This window comes from Plectropomus leopardus, chromosome 16, assembly GCF_026936395.1.
Source record: "Plectropomus leopardus strain MGB_pleo_1.0 chromosome 16, ASM2693639v1, whole genome shotgun sequence".
Classification (NCBI taxonomy): domain Eukaryota; kingdom Metazoa; phylum Chordata; class Actinopteri; order Perciformes; family Serranidae; genus Plectropomus; species Plectropomus leopardus.
This window is the reverse complement of record NC_142191.1, coordinates 16,335,917-16,358,702: the sequence shown is the minus strand read 5'-3', so window position 1 is coordinate 16,358,702 and position 22,786 is coordinate 16,335,917. Positions and strand designations below refer to the sequence as shown.

Genomic DNA, 22,786 nt, shown 5'->3' with positions numbered 1-22,786 from the left:
AAAGGAAGGGTGAGAGGAGAGGAGAATAAGCACAGGAGAGAAAGCATTTGTGACAGCTAATGGAAATGGGCCAGAGCAGAGCACGAAAGCCTTTAGTTGAAGAATTAAAACAAATTTTGGTAAACAAGCTGTTATGCTAAACTAACTACATTAGTTGGCTGCAGGAGCTCTCGTCGGGGTTCTGCTGGTAGTCGCCCACGCGCGAAACGACGCACATTTGTTTGATATGACCCACCGATCCCTTATCAGCACACAAAGCATTACTGCGGACTGTACAGCTTGGATTGACTTCTCATCATTTCACAATCAGTTTTTTTAAGATTTTGAAGAGACATAATGAAGCCCATCGCCTCTGTTTCCCTCACACAGCTACCGATAAGATGTGCCCGGCCGTTGCTTTTTGAACATGACAAAAGACAGTGAATTTCCTGCCTAGCAGGGTGTGAATGAATGTGAGAAATTGTGAAATAAAACAGCAGACTGCAGATCAGAAGAGAGATTAGAACAGGACTCTTGATTTCCTACCAGCTCTTTTTACATTCAACGTCAATAGATCTTTTCCTATTTATTGAGGTAAAAATGCATATTTGAGGAACTTTGGTAAGCCTCTGGCTGTTTTCCCTCTCTAAAGTCAGCACGCAGGTCTTTTTGATTTCTTTCTCTCCCTGCTACTATGCAATTGCCTTTGTGTGTTTGTAGAACGGGCGAGAAAAATCGACACACCTTTGCGGCGAAGTGGAGCTTATTGACTTGTACCTGTAGCTCTGATTATCAGCTAGCGTGTGTACAGCGGTGGCTGATGGGAGGCTGATGAACCCAAAGCAAGAGCTGACATTTTCCTGCCCTGTGGCTGAAGGAGAGGAGGGGGAGGATGCAGGTGTCCGTTCAGGTCTAATGGGCCATCCATTCAGTCGTTTAATTGAGTGTCTTTTATCTGCCTCCAGTGACCTCTTTTATTCTCCATTTCTCCCTCTTCGTTTCCTTCGCTCATCTGTTTTTTTGTCATGCCCCTCCCTCTCTCCCTCTGTTTCTGTCTCCGAACTCTCCTCTGTTTGGTAGCACGCTCTGCCATCTGCGTATGTCCTGCAGCTCACTCTGACTTTAGACATCACGGCCATCACCTGTTGTTTTCTAAACACATCTGACGGGCTGAGAAGGAGGAGAACCCTCAGCATCGAATCAATATACAAAATCCCAAAAAAAAATAGAGCCCATTTTCTCTCCCCCTTTTCTCCATTTTTCCTTCCTTTGTCCTCCGCTGCCCTTCTCTCCGTGTCGTCTTTCTCTCCCTTTGGCTCTCAGCTTGTCTCCTGGTCCTTCCCCTCTACTTTGTTCTTTTCACTATCATCAAGCCTCGCTTCCCCTCTTCCCCTGGTCTCACTGTCCTTGCGCACAAAGGCACGAATCCTCACATGACATCCACATTCCAAACCTCTATTTCCTATTGTACCTTTTGAATTTCAAAGCAAAGAATACCTTTTTTCAGACTCAGGTTTCCATTGAACTTGCCCCCAATCCTGGAATAAAACACTGTGTTATAGCTTTTATCACCATGGCTTACTTTATCTACACAATACTCATTTGTCTCAAGGCTTAAATGGTCTTTTCAAGACAGAAATGGCTTTGATGAGACAATATACTGTAGATATCATACGGATTAACAAGAACTCCAGTTTAAATGCACTGCAAACCACTTGCAACGAATCAAAGTGAGATTGCATTTAAATTTGTGTGTTATTGTGTGAACTGCTTTATATATTCATACTTGACATCATATTTTTATGGGATATTAGAGTCAGTGTTTACCAGCTTCTATGTCATTACCTATCTGCAAATAATAACCACCTGCTGTGCAAGTATTTATAAATTCATGAAGATTAAAATTATTATAATCAGATTACTGGACTCCTGTAAAACGTCCCTTTCTCTCCCTCTCTGTCTTGCTCCATCACCCTACGAAAACTCAGCTGAGAGCATTAAAGAGCCGGCTCCTGAATTAATTCTTGACCTTTGGCTCTGATGGAAGATAACATCTGCCCTTCTACAAGAAGGAAAGTCTAATTTTACAGCCATTTTGTGCAAAATTACAATGGAAAGAGTGTAATACAGGGCCGTTTTGATGAGCAGGAGAACAGTGAGAATGGGAATGAGAGCGGTGAGGGGGAGCAAAGAGGACGATCGAGTCTAGTGTAATTTGCTGTGACCTAATTGCAACGTATAAATTGAACTTCTTTTCAGCTCTGTTCCAAAGTCGGCTGCATATGATACATGTTAAATGCATGAGAGATGTAACTTTATCCTCTTATCACCAGTGGTGCTTTCAGAAGTTTTTCATAGGGGTCACCACATCGAGCCACTGAAAATCTTGGGGTGTTGCATTAAATCAAAAGCTATGACTGAAATTCAGGAATTCAATTATGCTGTTGAAGTGTATGGTGTAGTTGAAATCTATAAATATGGAGAGTTAAAGAATCACATCTCAATATACTTTGGTTTCTTCTAACAGATAATGATACTAATTGTTTGATGCACGTAGACTTATATATGTACAGTTAATATTTGAGTTCCACAACAATCTAGCATTTAGCTGGTTAGTTATCCTTTTCCTTAATAAGACAGATATACAGCTTTCATTTGAAGGAAGACATTGATTGTATGGAATAAAACATTTACTGGGAACAAGCCCTCTCAAGTTAAGGGAGAACTTGTGGGCACTCATAGCACCTATTTTCATTTAAACATCTTGAGGTCAGGATTTGAGGGACCTCTTTGAACATGACCAGTTGTTCCCTTGCAAAATTTAGCCTAATTTTGGAGCATTATATTAGCTCCCTTCCTAACAAGCTGTGTAACATAATTGGTACCAATGGATGTGTTAGGGTTAAGTTATGCCTAACGTTAGGTACGATATGACATAGGTGGCGCATTCTGCACATACTCTGCATTTGTATTTGTGCATGTTTTCTGAAAGCTTACAAATTAGGACAAAATGGAACCATACCACCAGAGATCATGAGGGCAGTGTAGCATAGTTCAAGCCAGATACAACTGTAGGAATTGACAAAGAAATTAAAAAAAAATTGGAACAGGACAAATTGGTGATTCTCTGTCTACAGTTCTGTCAATTCTCTGTCTACATGTCGCATTGTATCTAAATAGCCCCACAGACCACTGTTGTCTACAGCCCTACCTCTGGTAAAAGGTGCATTATTAGGGATGCACTATATTGGATTTTTTTGACGATACATAACAACCTAATTGCCCGATAACAGATACCAAGATTGATTTAATTTTAGTGATCGTCGAGTCTTTTCTGTAGTGGAGTTAACATCATATTATACTCTTATCATGATGACCCACCAGCAAATTGAGACATAAAATACAGTGCTTTTCAATATATGAAATATTTATTCATTGTGCAAAATTAGAAAAATACTAAAATGTTTTGAACATCTTCACTTTGTCAATAATAATAATAATAATGATAATAATAAATAGTGGTTTATGATATCAGCAGAAATTGGCCAGTTCCAATATTTAGTTTTAAAGCCAATATCTGCCAACATAGATTATGTGCAAATATAATAGTGCATCCCTATACATGACCTCCTTCATTGTTGCCTTGTTTGTTGTTGCCTGAAAATTTTTACCCCGCCCACTGATGCCATCTATTGGCTGTATCTATGCCATCCTAAAGAGTTCATGGAGGTTTGAGGACAGTAACGTTAACAACGTTAAAACTAAAATATCTATTTCCATAGCAAATAGAGATTATAGATGAGCCTTCAGGTTGTCTTGTTTTGTGGTTTTCGCGTGAGTGGGCCAGCAGTCATATCAGAGGTCCATGCCCCCCTCGCCTTTGGGGCACCACTGTCTAACGCACAACAGTATGAGACTCTTCTGGCAAGTATGCCAAGAGACAGTTGGAAATCCCGCTGCTTCACATTCAGATAGTTTGTTTGAAGACTCAAAGATAACTGTTAGTCAAGTTCTCATCTATATTTATTTTGGAGAGCGATACAGCTTCAGGGTAGGAGTATCCAGGGACACTCGAGACACTCAGTCCATCCTGCCTCGTACTCTTCAGCTGCAACGCCATAAATGAATAATAATGCGTTTTTTTATCACGATAGGGACAGTGATAGCAAACCAGAGATGCACATGCACAGTCACAACGAGGCTGGACTCCCGCCTCTCTTAGCCTGCAGTGGATAATTAGCATCTCTCACACGTGCTTAGGCTTGATTAAAACTCAGTTTACAGTGAGCAGTGCTGTGAGGTCGCCATCTGTCACCTGCCGAGGCCACCATGAGATGTACTCTAATCAGTGGGAGTGAGGAAGGCAGTGTGTGTGTGTGTGTGTGTGTGTGTGTGTGTGTGTGTGTGTGTGTGTGTGTGTGTGTGTGTGCGTGCGTGCGTGCGTGTGTGTGCGTGTGGCCGTTTGATAAAGGAGAGAAAAATTATGGAGCATAGAAAGAAAAATGGCAGAGACAGGTGAGGCATGAAGCATCGGGAAGCATTCTGTTCAATAACTGGTCCCCCACACTCCCCATGGCCTGTATATTAGAGCCAAATCACATATTTTCTGTGTTGGCAGGAAAAAAGCTCCTGACTGCAGTTTTGGGATTTGTGTTATTTACTTGAACTTTATAACCTTGTGACGGCAGTTTTGGGAATACTAGTGTTTATACTTGGAAGTCAGATACGAAGTGTGAGAGCTCTAAGGCTCATAAAAACTACAGTGTGTGAAAGTCACTGTATTTTTCCCAAAATGCATGTGCATCAGGCAAACAATATTTGTTTTCACTAAAACACTTTCATGCCACAGCTGCAATAAACAGGACATCATAACTGCATTGTTTACATACCATTTCCTGTTTGTTTAAATCTGGCTTTCATCGTAATACACTGAATATTTCATGTTATACCCTGGAATATTTGGACAGGTGGGGAGGATGCATTCAAAAATCTAACAAACTCTCAGCTTTCTGTCAGATTATACAGTGGGAAAGAGATTTCCAAAGTGGCCCACAGAGAAACAACATAAAGACATTTGTGTTTGCTCGCAAAGAGTGAAAATATTTATTGAAGCTTGACTGCTCTTTCTCAGGCGGCACTGAATGCTGCCCGAGGAAGAGCTCAAAACGCCTTGCCACCTTTCTGCATGTTACGTTACAGTCTGTCTTCTGCTCTGTGCGCTTCTGTTGATTTGTGTGCATCTGAAGCTTTATTAGATATTTTAACTCTTTGCAAGCAAGGATCTTACAGTTTCCTTTAGGTTGTGACTCTATGCCTAAAAAATGGTTGGTAGTGAGTGACAGAAAGTATGTGATTTGTACTGAATGAGCTCTGCATATTTCACCTTCACAAATAAGTAAGAGTGATGGTTTAGTTCAGTAATTATTGTATTTTCAATGTACAAAAACTAAAACATTTCCATTTTAAACAAAAGAGAAAATGTGAGTGATAGCAGCATTTTTGAAAAACAAATAATTAACCTGTATTTATTGAACTCTGTGATCTTTGCTTGCAATGTAGTTTGCTTGAGTATGAAAGGAATCAAGCCAAAATGGCAACTCATTAATTGATTGAATAAATGTGTTGGCAATTATTTAACAATCTAAGTCATTTTATAATGATTATATGAAAGTAAACTGAATATATTTCACTTTTGCACTGTTGGTCATGAAAAAAAACCTCAAAAAGGAAAAAAAAACAATTTCAAGATGTCACCTTGGTCATCAAAGAGCATTCCCTGATATTTTACAGAAATGAAGTCATTTTCAAATGCAACCCTAAATGAAAGTATTCATGTTCGTTTTAGAATATTGCTTGATATAAATTTATATAAAGGACAATCATAATATTTTACAAAATATTTACAAAAACAATTTACAAAGAACCAAGCATCAATGTCCAAGACTGAAAAATGAAGTCAATGCAGAAGTGCCAAAACTGCAGTTCACTGAATGCCCACTTGAGGCTTGCTACAATTTAGAGTAAATTCTCATAGACCCCATGTTAAAATGTCCACCTTTACAGCAGAAATAAACATGTTTACAAACTGGTACAAGAAACATTTTTGGCCTCTACAGCTATTTTCAACATAAATGAGAACTTTATGGTTGGTGATTTTTTTTTTTTAAATGATCTACCTGTTGACATTTTATTAAGGCCCAACATTATGGATATTCAGGGGTGGGGCTGACTGCTTGACTGCAAAGCGTCACTGTCTATGAGTCAGATCCACATTCCCAGATGGTGACAGCCGAAGTGCCAAACTCAAGGCTTCAAAACAGCAGTCCACAAACCAATTGGTAATGGTTGCTACGTTGATTATACAGTCTATGTGTGGAACTAATAATTTGTGCACATCAGATAATTAGAAATGTAAAATAAGACACTTAAGTATATCAGTATGCAGTTCCTTAACTCTCATATTGACATAGTTTCAAATATTAACAGCATAATCGAATTCCTTAATTTCAGTTATGGCTTTTGGTTTTGTGTGCCACCCCAAGTTTTTCAGTCGCCCCATCTGGACACCTCGTTTGAAAAATTCAGGGAGAGCCACTGTCTCTGTGTACATGTGGAAAAAAGCTTCAGCCTCTGAATGTGTTTGTACTGACACAACAAAACACATCTCCCGGCCTCTCACTGTGTTTCTATGTTTGTCTAAGCAGGCAACCGAAACTCTACAACCGAAACATTCCTCTAAACTGTGCACACACGTAGCTGGATAGACAGACGATGGTATGGTATATTTCAGCAAAAATAGTATATTTCAGTATAAGACATCATTATAATAAAGTCTAGTTGTGACCATATGTTTCCGTGAGTAGCTTCTTTAATCTCCAGAACAGGCTGTTATTTCTGTATAGTGTGTGTTTGATGATACTAGAGAACTACCAGCATTTGACTCTAGCTGCACTCCTATGTTTCTTTAAGGAGCTCGTCTCATCTCAAGAGCAGGCACATATTTCTGTGTGTGTGTGCATCTGCGTATGCCTGTGTGCTTGCAGGCGAGCGTGCACACTTAGTGCTCATACATCTTATTTTCACAGTGGTAAGTATTTCTTTTCAGTTGCATTCGCAATTTTAGAGCAGTGGAGAGGTTGGAAACTGCGAGCAGACAGAAGTCATTTGGGACTTCAGCAATTCAAGGCCTGTGGAAGTGTACTCACAGTTTGGCACAATTAGTACCAAAAGGGGTCCCTGCTTGACAAATTAGCACACAAAATGTCAGCCGGTAGTTTAGCACATCCACAATGAGCCCTTGCAAATTAGCACATATTTTGAGGAGGGAGCTGGCACATTATTATGAATAGAGAGAGCCTGGCAAATTAGCACATCTGTTGCCAGCGCTCAGAATTAATACATGTTATATGATCACTCGTTTCCTACTTGGAGCTGGGTCAGGGATGAGGGTGGTGGCACACATTTCTAATTGAAGGCTGTGTGTGTGCTCATTACAAGAGATTGATGAAATTGACCTTTTGGCAATGGTAGAGCTAATTATTATTAGTGTAAGTGAACTAAGGTATCTCTGAATGCCGCAGGCGTGCGCTTTAAATTCTCACATCAGTCACATTTTCTCCCAGACCCAGTTGTTTCTTACCTGACAGGGTTGTTTAGGCTCAATCTTAGTGGAGTGCGTGATCGTTTGTTTGTGGGTGTTCACACGACTATGTTGGAGTGTGTGAGTCAGCCTGAGGCTTAGCGTCGAGCAGTGGCAGGTGACAGTCCGGTCCAGTGTCAAGAGGCTTTAGGGTGACAGGAGTGTTTCTATCCTGGAGGAATAAAACACACAACAAGACAAACAAGTCAGATAACAACGGCTTAACTGTTGTTCACATAAGCTGCTTTCAAATGGCTTCGTGTTTCATATCTCTAACAGAGTGATTTGTTAAGTTATTGTTTGATTGCTGACTCGCTGAATTGACTTTTTATGCGAGTTTTCAACTATTTGCAGATCCTTTTTAAAGTTTTCACAGGTCGCTCATTGTGGTATACAGCACATTCGCCTATTCGGCTCCTCTATTCTTTTCTGATGATAGTATTTTACTGCTATTGATTTTACTCTTATTTCTTTAATTTGATTTAAGCTCAAGTTTGGCAACTTAACAAGTTCACTAGACTCAAGCAAGATCTCTATCACGTAGAAAAAGCACCTCTATTAAACATGTTTACTGCTTTCCTTATCTCGCTCTTACAACACCAAGGCTCTGTAGATATTATCTCTTTGCCAAGACCAGAGAAGATGTAGCCAGTCAAATAATACTCTGTTAAATATCACCTCTGCTACTAATAGTATTAAAGCAGCATATGTAGAATAGAATACACATCGTCAGTCCTCTTAACATTGTATATGGGGACTCTTTTTCCGTTGAAGGTCACATATTATGCTCATTTTCAGGTTCATACTTCTTTTTTTGTGCCTTAAATAGAACATGTTTACATGCTGTATTGTTCAAAAAACGCCCCCCTTTCTGCAAAAAGCCCAGTCTGCTGTGATTGGTCAGTGTTTCCAGATCTGCTGCACCATCACTGCAGCTGGGTAATGACTGTAATGGCACTGTAGTGCCACTTTATATAGTATACTTGTGACTTGTGACTAGAGGTCCTAACGGCTGGTTTAGAGGCACACATTGTGAATACGTATTATGTGCTTTGCTCTGTAGATTGAGCATTTTAAAACTTTAACAGTATTTATATAGCACCTATACTTGCTTTGTAATAAAAGATGACATCTAACTTTTTACATTGGGGACCTTTAAAGTAGCTTTCTGATGAATTTCATACAGATTGCAATCATGGTGGTTTGTTTGTGTGATATCATAGCACAAGTGGCGAGCATCCTGCGCAGTTGTTGTATCCTATGCCCTGGTCAGATTTCTGGGGATTTTCAGCGTGAGAGAAAATTGGCCCTTGTGCAGCGTAGGAAGGTCAGTCTACCGCAAGGGGAGCTTCAGATTAATGACCAGGGGCGATGGCTCTCTGCAGGCCTTCATGCATCACGTCCCATTCACCGCCAAACATGTCAAGGGGCGCTCCCATAGGGAATTTCGGGGGATATTTACGGAGTGTTTCCATCACTTTGCCTCTTGCTTACTGGCTCCTACTAATACTCACTGGCTACGAGACAAAGAGACAGAAACAGGCTGGAGGTTTTTGGGGTGTGGTGGGTGGAGGTCTTAGAGCCTAAGTGAATGACTTCGTGTTCATACCTGGGCCACTTGCCCTAGCGACAGGGTTGCTCTCCGGTTGCCATGGCAGCCACCCCACAGCCCACCACTATCCTGCAGCTGCGCTGCTGGTCATTAGTCACAGAGACAGGCCGTCCGCACTATCACAACGCCCTTCCTCCACCAATCAGCCGCTCAGATTCCAAAACTGCAGATGCTTCTCAGCCATAGCATAGATGCATGAGTCGCCATGGCAACATATCTGACTCCCATCTCCCAGTGTACAAGAGCGTCCTTGAGTAGAGAGGGCTAATTGTATTTTCATTCATGGTTTAGTAAGTAACCCTTTTAATAGTAAATACATTCTCCGTGCTAGTATTTAGAGCGCACGGCAGAAATATGGAGTCAGTTTTAATCTTGGTTGAAAGCAGCATGTGAGAAGTAGAAAAATGATTTTGATCACATGTACAAGTATTTCAAGGATTGTACATATTGTTTGTGATGTATTAATGATTTCTATTTCCAGAAACTCATTTCAAATTGAACAGAAATAAAGTCAATGACCACTGGAGAGCACTTTACAATGTTCAATCCAAAATGTGCTTGATTAAATGTGGAAGAAAAACAACATTAAAATGAGTGAAATTTACATAGAAGAGCCCTCCACCTCCCCTTTCCATTTCCACTTTCTGCTCAGGCTCTCTCTCTCTCTCTCACACATACATACGCACACACACACACACACACACACACACACACACACACACACACAGACACTCCTGCTTTCTCGTCAGGGTGATTATCCAGCTCATAACTCACTCAGAGTTTTCATTTGCACTATAATTCACACCAGTCCCAATGATGGTGGCACCATAATTCACACACACACTGATTATCTCAGCCGTAACTCACACACCTGCAATCACACTGACCACAGCACCAAGTGGTGGAGGATTATGGGTAGACAGATGATACAAGACCAAATGTTGTTAGACTTTAAGCGAGCTAAATATGCATTATACCCTATGCACAATGTGTGCATGCATTTTCCAAAATGCTGAAATTCCGGTTTGAGAAGAAATCTTTTTGTGACAGTTTATAAGGGCATAGGTCTCATTTCAACATTAAGGCAGACACATATGAAACAAAGGGTTTGGAGGTTCTCCACCAGAAATTTTAAAGCCACAAACACTTAATATCCTGCATTCTGGTGAATTTTTATGCTGTGTCTGCATCAGTTACCGATGTAAAACAGTGTTAATATCTCAACTGTTTGGTGGAGCACATTTTGAATCACTATATCTTAATGAAAAATCTGTCGAATTTAATTCAGCCTGATTGAGCCATCTCTATCATTTGGTTTATGTATATTATGCTAAAAACAAAAAAAAAATCAACTACATGTCGCTGTGTCTTTAAATAGTATGCCTTTTCACTTTGCCTCCTGCAGTGTTTTATTCATTATAATGTTATGATTTAATGATCATCAAGACCTGAGTTCTAAATTTTGTTCTTTTCATATATTGCATGGCTGAAATGACAATAAAGAATCCTTGAATCCTTGAAATTAGAAACAAAAAACGCCACGTTAGACATAAGGGAGAGATTAAGCTGAGATTTATGTAACTTGATACCAAAAATAAATGAAATAAAAGCTCTACCAAACGCTTGATTTGTCCCTTTATGGTAAAGGCAGTAAGAGCTAAACTGATGTATTTCAATGTAATCTTCTGATCAGAAGTTGTTGTTAAATGATAGATTTAATGTCATCATATTTACAAAAAACAACTATTCAACCAAATGGTTGAATGGTCCTTTTTAGATAGTTATGTAAAGGTAATAAATGTAATATTTTAATAATATAAGCAATAACATTTAGTAATGATAAAATTATTCATAAAATTTAATATTTTAATGAAATAAAAAAGGATGAATATTCACTGTTGTAAATCCACATATTTAATGTTATTTCATTTTATAGTTGATGAAAAAAAATCTATTGGTATGAATTTTCACCATTTCTGAGATATTTTCAAAGTGATGTAATGTTATATCTAGAAATAAATACATGGAAATAATACTACTAATTCCATGGTAAAAAAACAAACAACTGACTTATAAATAGATATACTAACATATGACCACGTGCATGATGTGTTATTTTGATTTTTTGTTGGGTTTTTATTGTTTGTTTTTTACAAACACCATGGCGTGACATTTCAACGGTTTGGTAAAGGCCTATATTTAAAAAAACTATGAGATCTGTTAAAAACAAATACAAAAAACTGATATTTTTTATTATTGCCCCAAGGAAATACAAAATGCAAGACAAAAAAAAATCCATAGCTTTTTTCTTAGTGAGGACATTAAAGGGTTATTTTACTGTTTTTATTCAGGGGTGCAAATGCACCTACTCTAAATAACTAAAATCTACACCGATTCATTCTCACGTAACATGCTACTTTCCAAGGAGCAGTACATCAAACAGTAACTCTTTCATTGTGTTTGATGTAAATCTCCTCAAAAATATTAAATGTAACCCTGTGTGGACTTGATTTAATGTTCCTGCTCTTCTGTGTTCTCAGAGGTATATGATTAGTTTTAAACCAGCATGTCCGAGCCATACAGTGTGCCAAAGAAATTCGATGAGCGTAACTTAATACCCTTATGCTCATTTTCAAACTCGTTGAACAGGCCAGTGGAGCTCGGTCTGCTTCCTCAGGGCAAGAGTGAAATAATTATCTATTAGGTCAGACTGACATGATTCCAATCATCTTTAATGGTGATTCTCGGGTATTCGTTCTTTTGTAGATTGATGTGCAATTTCAGTGAAATGAAATGCCATGAATAGCAGCACATCACTTTAGTGTATAGCAGGAGGACTGCATGTGAAAACCTCATTATTAACACTCAATGACAGTGAAGCACAAGAAATGTAATAAAGTGCCTTTGTTTGGAGCACAAGATTCTTGTGTTTTAGTTGAATTACTCTCATCTTAGAGGTCAGTCTCTTTTTTCTCTTTTTACCTTCTTCAATTCTCTATAGTGTATAAAAGAAAATGTTGTAACATAAAATAAGGAATCACAGCATATGGGTGTACTGTCCTGACAGTGATAAAGCTCAAGTTAATGACATCTTCTTTGCCCTCCTGCACTCCTTTTCTATCACTCCCCACCATGGCCAGATGCTATTTATAGCTGCTTTGTCTCTAACTGTACAGCTCTCACTCTGTCTCTACTAAAAAAATGCGTCACTCTCTCTGTCTTTTTCTCTTTCAGCTTCACTTTTTCCTGCGCTCGCCGTAATTGAATCGATAAACAGGCTTTAAACTTTTTTTCAGTTTGGATTTCGTCAAACCAAGCTCTCTGTCCTCCGAGAGGATGGGAGCCGTGGATGGACTACTGAACTCTGCTCTTGACTCCGGGAGTTTTTCTCAGAGCTTCTCTCACAACCCCCTTTCATCTCCTCCCATCCCCCCTTCATCCATTCTCTTTTAAGTTTGATTTCTGTAAAGCTTTCTCAGGATTTAGTACATCCTCAAAGGTGTGCCCACTTTCGTTACGTGGGTTCACCTTTTTTTATCAATATGTTTATTTTTAAAGTTGAAAGTAGTTGCTCGACTCTACAGTTGTTTCTGCTGTTTGACATAGAAGAATTCTCTTTGAAACTGTAATATGGTACATATTCCGCATATTGCACCACCTCTAACATGACTTCACCTCTTTCTAATGATGGATGTGCAAAAATACTATCATCATTCTCGCTGACCCCATTTACGCCTGAAATTAAAGAGATACTTTGCCGATTTTCAACAAGCTCTGTACCATAATAATGTGGGTAGTATGTGTGAATGAAAAATGGTCTTACCAGCTCCCTGATCTCCCTGCTCATCTCTCAGCTTAAATTTGCTGAAGGATGCATTTCACAGCGGAGCTTTGCTGGTTGCAGGGCTGTTGCTCAAATTACAGATTGTACTCCACTGTTTGGCTGTAATACGAGAATCTGTGAACAGGAAGTGGGCATTATACTGTTATCTGTATTGTAAGAGGCTGAAAAAAAAATAGATCAAATGGTTAATCTAAGCAGTGCTGATAAAATATGAGCCGAGATTCCGTTGCCGCTGCACTGCCTAAAATGTTTTAGTGCATATTTTTTGCAAGTTTTCATGCACCGTTTTAATTGGAATTGGAGACTGTTTGTTATGGGCTGGCTTTTTTGTTTCCTGTGTTGAAAGCCAGAAATACCTCACACACCTTCATGAGCATTTATTGGTCTGGTGCAGTGCATTCTGGTAGTTGTAGGGTTTCTACCCCTTGAGCCAAAGCAGATGCCACAGTTCTTTTGCTCTATTTTCTCTGGCCAGGTAGCTTCAATTCCAATAGTATTTTTTTTTTTTTATCTTTTTACTGTATTAACAGTCTTTCCATCAGTCAAATACTTACTTAAGTATGTCCTGTTGAGCAGCAGATTTATCAATTAATTTATTAGTTGTCAAGTATTAAATTAATCGCAAACTAATTTGATAATCAAGAATTGGTTGAGTTCTGTTTAACTCTTTTAATGTGATTTTCTGTTTTTTTAACTGCTCTATGATAGTAAACTGAATATCTTTTGATTGTGGGAAAAACAAAACATTTGAGGACATGGGCCACTCCTCAGCAGATTAACCAGCAGTGAAAATAATCATTAGTTGCAACTCTGATGTCCTGGCTTGTAGATTGGTTTGATCTAATTAAAAAAAAAATCTTAACAACATAGTAATTTCATCGTAACTGTACCATGTCCATGCATGTTGGCATCAAATTCATGCAAGCATTTTTGCTTACTATCAAATGCATGCAGGTAAAATATGTCTCGACATAATCTTGATATGAGACACATTTGTAGCGGGTCAGTTCAAACATTGTCTTCCTTTGTTTTTAGATTCTGAACCACACTGAAGGACCATCTGGAGTTTTAATCGTTTTTGTTTAGCTCAAAGTAATTGACAAGTCTGAAGGGAGCTGTTTTAAGTTGACAACACCTTCCTTTGCGATGGTAATTATATTGTCTGGCGCGTGTGGCATGGTGAAACAGCGTGCATTGTTTATTTTTGTGTTGAGGCTTTTACTTTGACAATTAATGAGCGTCGCGAGGTGTGATTCACATATATCCAAAAGGTAACAAGATTTCTCAGGCAGGCACAGCGTGAAACTCACATCAGAACACGCTCCCATTAAAAAATCAACCAAAGTAACAGTCAAATAGGATGCAGAGATAATCATTTGAACTTCTGAGTCGATTTGTTTTTAATGAGTGTAATTAAAAGCTTCCTGATGTTTTATCTTAATTTCTGATTTGATTGGCGTTCTCCTTCACTCCGCCTGTCTCTGTTCTTGCCTCTCTCTCTGTCACACTTAAAATATCTTCCTGATTCCTCCCATGACTCTTTCTCTCCTTTCCTCTACCTTTTTTTTGTCTTTTTGCCCTCATTTTTCTGCTCCCTGCGCTCATCTTCTCTTTTTTTCTTTTCCTCTCCTTTCATTTGAGAATCGCTGAAATCGATGGGACAAAGTGGAAGAGTGAACCTTTCTGTCAAGGCTGAGCGAGAGAGTCAAAGAAGGGCACTCACCCCTGAACTCACCTCCCAATGTAACTAATTGCCTATAATTATGCCGACAACCGCCACAGAATGCAAATCACATGAGATCCGGACGCCTAATACACACTGTAAATCAGCTTCTGACTGAGCTGTATAAAGCATCAAAAACAATTGCATCAGTGTTGAAAATGATGGCACTGCTGGAGCTGTAATTGCCTGCATATCGATAATTTACTTGAATGTTAGTTGTGTGGAAGGAATCTATTGCAATTACAGGAGAAGGAAGTGGCTACTCAGAGGTCTTGTTCTCAGCTGTTTGTTTTCTTCTTGACCCCCAGGAGGAATATTTGAATCCATTGAGAGCGGACCCTCCGGAGCAGAGGAACTAGCCTTTAAATTTGCCTTGAACACAATCAACAGGAACCGCACATTGCTCCCCAACACCACGCTGACCTATGACATCCAGAGAATAAACATCTTTGACAGCTTTGAGGCCTCCAGGAAAGGTGAGTCAGCACATATGGAAAGGACATTTATCAGAACCTCACCATGAGTGCTTGTTTTGTAGTTCTTTGTCATTTTATAGTTCACTCCTCCTATGTAGTTTGTTTGTTGTCTAGCAACCCAGTCGCTAGAAAAAAATGTTTGCATTGTATGTTTCTGCAAATCACCGATGCATTTAATTTAATGTATTTTATCTATGAAGACAACAAACATTGATCAACAACACATAAATGTCGGCAGCCGGCAGGCTAATTTTCAACTGTAGTCCTTTGGCAAGATATTTTGAAACCTGTAAAATGATGAAATTCACATAACAATAGCAGCATGACACCTTTAAGACAACAACAGCAACAACAAACAGGACCTCCCAAGACAGAACACAAGCCATGCAAAGCAACAAGTAACAATAGAACAATAGTACAAAACAATTTAAGCACAAATAGCCATGCACGCAACATGAAGCAACAACATATAGCTTTTCAGCACATAAAGTCATGAATTCAGCATGAAGCACACTTTGGCGCACCATGCATAACATGCAGACATGCAGAGCAGCAATAGCAACAAGAAACGGCAATAGACAGAAGCAGAGATAAAATACATGTCATTAAGTAGACCCTTAATAAAATGTTAAAAGATGCATGTGTACTTTATTATGAAGCCAATATGTTTAAACTTAGTGTTTCTTAACAACGTTATGGTTAGGTTTAGGTGCAAAAAACACCTGAATGAGATGATGTTTGGCTAAAAATGAACAAACAAAAGCCGCTGGAAAAGCAGGAACGGGTCGTGGTAAATCATCCATGTTCAGTGGCTCAAACACCTTGTTTCAGTGCCACAGATAACTGTGGAATCGATGCAACTGGTGTTGTTTGTGGTCTCAAACAGTTGTCTAATGCTTGGCAGCTGTCTTACCTGGGTGTGTGTCATGCTGTTCATGACACTTTTCACTCCGCCTCCCGAAGACATAATAAACTCATTGACTACGTCACTTTAGAACCTTTGATTCTGTGCTATATATAAAACTTACAAATGTCATCTGTTGTTTGCAGAGACATACAACGCCAACATTTTCTTCTGGCAACAGGGCTGTGTCTAGATCTGCTCAGTTGTAATTACATGTCAGAAATTAAGAAATGCACGGTTTGACATCTGTCTCCCATGTATTTAAATGTGTATTGTGAACAGTTATTTTTTATCAGAAATGTAGTAAAAATCACTAAAAGGACAACAACTCTCAATACAAGGAGGATAAATCAATCCAAATTTTAGTTACAGCATGTTTCTGCAAACCAATTTTAAATGTTTGCTATTGACTGTTTGGTGTAACAACTCGTAGATTGTGTGAATTGAACATTAACCACCAAAGATTGGAGACAAACACAAGAAAATCAATTCCAACCATCATGGGCTGTGTCTAAAACCACTCTCTATTTACTACATAAAGAACTGTCCAATTTTTTATTTGAGTGCGAAATCTATGCACTGTACTTAAATTGATTACAGCAGGCTACTACTTGTACAAAGCCCTTTTTTAAAGTCGTCAAAACCTGCATGAGTACATCAATGTTTTCCTTGCTAGCAGTCTTCCTCTGTTGTTCCTTTGCTGGTGCATCACCACACATTACAGTCACCTGTTAAAAAAGTGCAATAGTGTCGCTGCGCAATCAGTCAGGTTGTAACCATAAAAAAGGCAACTATTCTTGTCACTTATTGTTTGTTTTAGGTGATATAGATGGGCAAAAAATGAACACCAATAAAATTAAGAAACTGAACTTTAAAAGCTCATTTATTGCTTCTCCTGCTTGTCACCCCACCAGCATGTGATCAGCTTTCCCTCGGGGTGGCGGCCATTTTTGGCCCCTCACACAGCTCGTCGGCCAACGCAGTGCAATCCATCTGCAATGCTCTGGGAGTGCCCCACATTCAGACCAAGTGGAAGCATCAAGTATCCGACAACAGAGACTCGTACTATGTCAGCCTGTACCCCGACTTCTCCTCCCTCAGTAGAGCCATCCTCGACCTGGTGCACTTCTTCAAGTGGAGAACAGTCACTGTCGTGTACGACGACAGCACAGGTACAGGTACAGTGGGTGTCTGTCTTCATCTTCCAGTGGCGCTTCTGTTTTGCATGCCAAGCGTGACAGAGTTTAAAACCTGTGGCCTTTATACTGTCCAAAAAAAAAAAAAAAAAACAGTAGGTACCAGGTGAAGTGCAAAAAAGCAGCACTGCTGCTCAGAGTTCAGTGAGTGCTTTGTAACCTGTCAAGTTAATTCAGAAATCAATAGCTTACTGTTCTGCCTCAGTCCTGCAGGTGCTGCCCATGTCAGTCTTCCAGGAGAGTGAGCAGAAGCACAGAAAAAAAAAGAGAACCACATTACCCAGAATGACCCAGTGTCTCTTCAGATTAATGCAATGCAGATTTGTAGTATGTGGGGGCTGACAAGAGACGTTAATAACACACAGAGACACTTGATCTCTGAGGGTGGCTATCAAATGTGTCTGTGAGCCATTTCGTCAATCCCTGTGACTTTGTGGAGAGGCTCGTAATATGCATTTTAAAAGACTAGTCATATTTTCGCCGGAGTGCAGTGATATTTTTCATGAGGTAAAGTGTAATCACTCAAAAGAAGATAACAATATTCAAATGCTCATTCGCAATTTATGAGCTATTTGGCGTGACGTGGTTGACAGCTTAATGCAGGTAAATTAGACAGAGTTGAGCAGAGTTGAGAGGAGGTTTAAATTTTCGACAGGTTGTATAATGAATTCACTCCTTACTCTGAGCTAAATGAATATTGTCTTGTAGTTGACATCCTAAATTGTGCAGCTTAATAGAAATTTAAACCTTTTCTGTTCCTTTTTAACAACTAAGTGTGGTAGTTTTACTGCTGTTTTGCTTCCTCCAGCATCCCCACTGTCACATCTGTTGCATACATATCAGGAAATAGCCAATCCTGCAGCATGTGCGCTAACCTCGGACTATGACTCGTCCCACTTGCCACATTATTCTGACTCATCTCCTTGACCTCTCTTCACTTCCCGCCTCGCAGCTCAGTACGTTAACACCCTCGTTCTCCAGCAAACTGCCCCAGTGAGATGCCAAAAAGGTGACCTCTCGCCTCTCTCTCTGTCAGATAGGAGCGGCTCGGACATCCTCTGTGGAGGATTTCTGCTGTAACACACCTGACGCCCCTGAAAAGTGTGACAGCTGCATAGCCGCGTTGCTTCCCCCCACCGCTCCCACCTGGTCCCAGGCTGTAATCACACAGCTTCATGCTCCAGGGCCCCGCGCTGCTGATTGGAGCCTATCTGACGGCTGGCAGGAAAAACTATCGGAGGGGATAAAATATTCACACACAGCCGTTAGAAGATCCAGGGGGAAAGTCTGAAGGCATTAGCCAGAGCTCGCAAACATCTACACTGACAGTGTTTCCCAAACGTTGAGCTCCCTTGACAGATCCTTTTTTTTCTTGCTTAACACCTCCCAAAGTGTCGGTACGAACAAAAACAGGGAGACGCAGACGTGCCCCAGAGTCGGGATCTATTGGGATTACCTGGGGAAAGCTCTAGGTGGTTCAGTATTCCTCCCTACAATGGTACCTTTCACAACAAGACCTGCATGTTCCTATTTCACACCAATCTTTCTATAGGCCTCAGGGAGACCCAGCCCCACTCACAGTAAGACCATTAAACTGCTCACACAGCACTTCATTTCAAAATAAAAAATAGGCTGAGCTATCTTAAAGTGGTTCCACGAAAAAAAAAAATCCTATCTCTCTCCAGTTCCCTCTCAAACTATCCTCGCTGCTCCATCCATTTTTATACCCATGACAAGTAATCATCTCTCCCATCAATCCAGCCTCTTTCATCCCTGCACTCTGAAGTTCTTTACTGGGGGAGAAACTCATTGTAATCTCATCGCAGTATCTCCCGGAGAGCTTTCTACCTGAGTGTGTGGCCGAGAAATGAAAGGTGAAGATTGTAGCTCAATATGTGACGGTGGCATCAGGCTCCCTAGGGGCAAGTACAAGCTGGGCAAACAGAGCCACTCTCTCATCAGAGCACATCTGAAGTGTGTGTGAGGGCCAGGATAGACCGCAGCTTTCCATCAGGATCAAATTGAACCTATTCCATGCTGCTGTATGGTATCATGGAAGACGAGAGCGAATCAGCGTTTTGGAGGCTTCTGTGGGATTGGAAGTTTCTGTAGGAGGGTGCAGATCGAGGCTCTTTCCATTTTGTGCTTTTGGAATAAAAGAGTGCAATGTGCTGGGTTGGTGTTAAATTCTCTTGATAGGTCTGTAGCACTGTGTTTGCTTGCCAAGCATGAGTAGGAGGATCAATAGACTGTGGATTAGGAAGGCATGCATATGAGCCTTTTTCTGCTGAGAAAACCTGAATCCAGTTGTGTTTTTTTTTCTTTTTTTTGTGGCCTCCTCAGCTTCCGAGATACTTCAAAATGGCAGAAGATCAAACACAGCATGTAGCTGGATCTTTAAAATTCCTTTTTCACGCTATATGTGTCCTCTTTGTCTGCAGGTCTCATTCGACTGCAGGAGCTGATCAAGGCACCGTCACGATACAACATTCGTTTGAAGATCCGACAGCTGCCCACAGAGACCAAGGATGCCAAGCCACTTCTGAAGGAGATGAAGAAGGCAAAGGAGTTCCATGTCATCTTTGATTGTGGACATGAGATGGCTGCCTGGATCCTAAAACAGGTATGAACCCAGCAAACTGAGCCATGATAGTTCATTACATTCACTGCAAAAAGCAAACCTGGGGGTGTGCGCTCCAAAGAGATTAATATTAGGTAAATTAGAAAAACGAATAGTTTACTTAATTAGTTATATTCATTAATAGTGATTTGAATAAATTATAAAATCTAGTTTTATAAAAGTTGATTAACTAATTGGTACCTATTCTGGTAATTAAATAGGCGTCGTAATTTTGCTTGTTTTGTTTTTCAAGAGAGATTTTGATGCTTTTTTTTGTCATACATGTAAATGAACTGAATAATTTTGGATTTTGTGACCAGTGGTTGGAAAAAAATGTACCATTTGCATACATCACCAGGGGTTGAGGAAAATTACACAGGGCACTTTGCACTATTTTCTGAAATTTCATCAACAAAATGATTAATCGAGATAAGGGTGTATTAATCATTAATTAAACAATCATTAGTTGCAGCCCTGTTATCTACATCTGTACAAATAACCATGGAGGAAGTGAAACCCTTGATCAGAATATGTGCTCTTATGACTCTTACTCACATTGGGCTCATTACTTTAGTTCATTAAATAGTCCCTCAAGGGCCCCTGGGGGCTTTACCCTGGTTGAGAACCTCTGTGCCAGAGCAAAAACAATGTCAAAGTTATTCTGGAGTACGTGATTAGCTAAGTACGGTGACTGGGGACAGCACCACATGACAAAAGACGGGTCAAAACTTATAAAACAGTATTTCACCCAGGGGTGGAGCCCGTGTGTGACGCAGGATGGGTGTTGTGTGCCTTATGCATGTTCTCGTATGCTTGCATTGTGTTGTACCTTTACTTTTTGGATAAGCAAGCAAAACCAGAACTAAAAATCTTTATTTAATTAATCTTTGCCTTAACCCTAAGATTAAACCAGCAAAAGGCCTCCCGCCTTACTGTAACTTTTTTTTGTAACTTTTCAATTTTTTGTCATCATAGATTTACAAAGCCACAGTTCGATTTTTGCTCCTTGACTGTCTACAGTGTACAGTGACTGTAGACTTCCCTGCGGATTTTCAAATGACTTTTACCAACTGATAATGATTTCTCAAATTGACCATCATTATCTTACACTAAAAAATATGTACAACTAAACAGTACTAAAATATACATTTTGATGGACTAAATTATGTTCAACCACAAAAATCTTCTCATTTTGCCAGGGCCTGTATCCTGCTATCAATCTTGTATCTTGCATCAATAGATGCCCATGTATTTCCATGTGAGACCAAAAACACAAATCATAGTAAAACATGAAATATTCTGTATTCTTTCATAATTGACATTCATCCAAAAAAAAAAAAAGATCTCATATTGGATGCTTGTATTATTCAGGCTAATTTTCCAAGCTTTAAGAATAAAACTATCCCATACTTTGGCACTCACTCCAACTTCTCATTTTCATCAAATCAAAACCATTTTTGATTTGATTAATTTTATTTTTTTTCTTCTGCATTCATATAAAGGTGCAAACACATTATCATATAAAGTATTAACCTTCACTCAGAGCCGGGCTGAGATGGTCACATTGGAGAAGTTTACCTTTTGGGCTTTTTAGCAGGAGAAATTTCTCTCAGCAGCTTGAGACAGTCATGGAGCTTTCACTGCTAAGTCTGGCAAAACCATCTGGGTCAAATACCAAGTTTTTAGGGAGTCCTAAAAATGGCAGTATTGAATGTGTCATAATGAAAAATGACATCATGTAATTAAAAAAAAAAAACTTTTGAAAAGGGACACTTCGAAATAACAATATCCACAATTAAATGAGATTGCTATCCAATAAGATTATTATCGAAACGAATAATGTAACATATATTTGAATGTTTTTTTTTTCATTTGGACATTTTTATTGTATTAATTTTGAGAACAACATATCATACTATTCACTTTAAGTCCACTTTTGTAAGGTGTAAGAGCAGTTAAAAGAACAATTCTCTACATTTGTGAAAAAGCTGAGTGATTTTGTCATCGCACTACCTGATTTAAATTGGAATTATCTGCAATCCCAAAACGTACGTAATTTCCCCTTACACAAACATACTTCATTTATTATGCATATGCACTAAAACAATACGCTCCCACAGTATGTGTTCCCTTTATTACTCGCTCTCTCTCTCTTTAAGCGCTAATGCAAATGATTTTACTTTCTGCTCTGTGCATCTTTAATCTCTTCGCAGAATATTAGATCTCTACTACTGACCCGTCATTATAGAAGCTCTCTATTGCACAATAAAGGTTTTTTAATTAGAAAGTCTAATTCTGCTCACAGGCATGTTAAACTCATTTTACAGAGACACATTATTTATGAGAATGGTGGGGGTTCTTATTGAACTGAAGTCCTCTCAGGAGCATATTGCGCTTCTCGAAATCTCTGTACACCTGTGTGTCTATGGGAAGCAACAAAAAATATTATTTATTTATAGTGAGTAATACTTGGTAGGCAAAATAAAACATGTACTGAATGTCGACAGCTCAATTCAGTGCCTCTTTAAACACTCTTCTAAAGATTTAAAAGGATTATAGAGTTAGGAATGTACATTTTTGTCCAATAACAGCAGTGCTTTCTTTTATTTTTTATGGCCTCTAGTGTAGTAGTAGTAGTAATAATAATAATTAATAATAATAATAATAATAATAATAATGATAATGATAATAATAACAGTTAATATTATTTTTATACAATTGTGTCATTGGAAAAAAAAAATCAAACATAGACATAACATAATTATCCAACCAAAAAATAAAACACAAGACTTT

At 39.2% G+C, this 22,786-nt stretch overlaps 1 protein-coding gene across 2 annotated transcripts in view; it reads left to right on the top strand.

The window, feature by feature from the left end:
* LOC121955375 (glutamate receptor ionotropic, kainate 2-like) overlaps positions 1–22,786 on the top strand; it is a 75,156-nt gene that overhangs the window by 8,288 nt on the left and 44,082 nt on the right. The window contains exons 2-4 of one of the 2 annotated variants that reach the window (XM_042503307.2): positions 15,106–15,273; positions 17,092–17,355; positions 19,815–19,996. In XM_042503307.2, coding sequence (XP_042359241.1) covers positions 15,106–15,273; positions 17,092–17,355; positions 19,815–19,996 — 614 coding nt within the window. The remainder of the gene's footprint in view (positions 1–15,105; positions 15,274–17,091; positions 17,356–19,814; positions 19,997–22,786) is intronic. The other variant, XM_042503308.2, reaches the window with a different exon arrangement.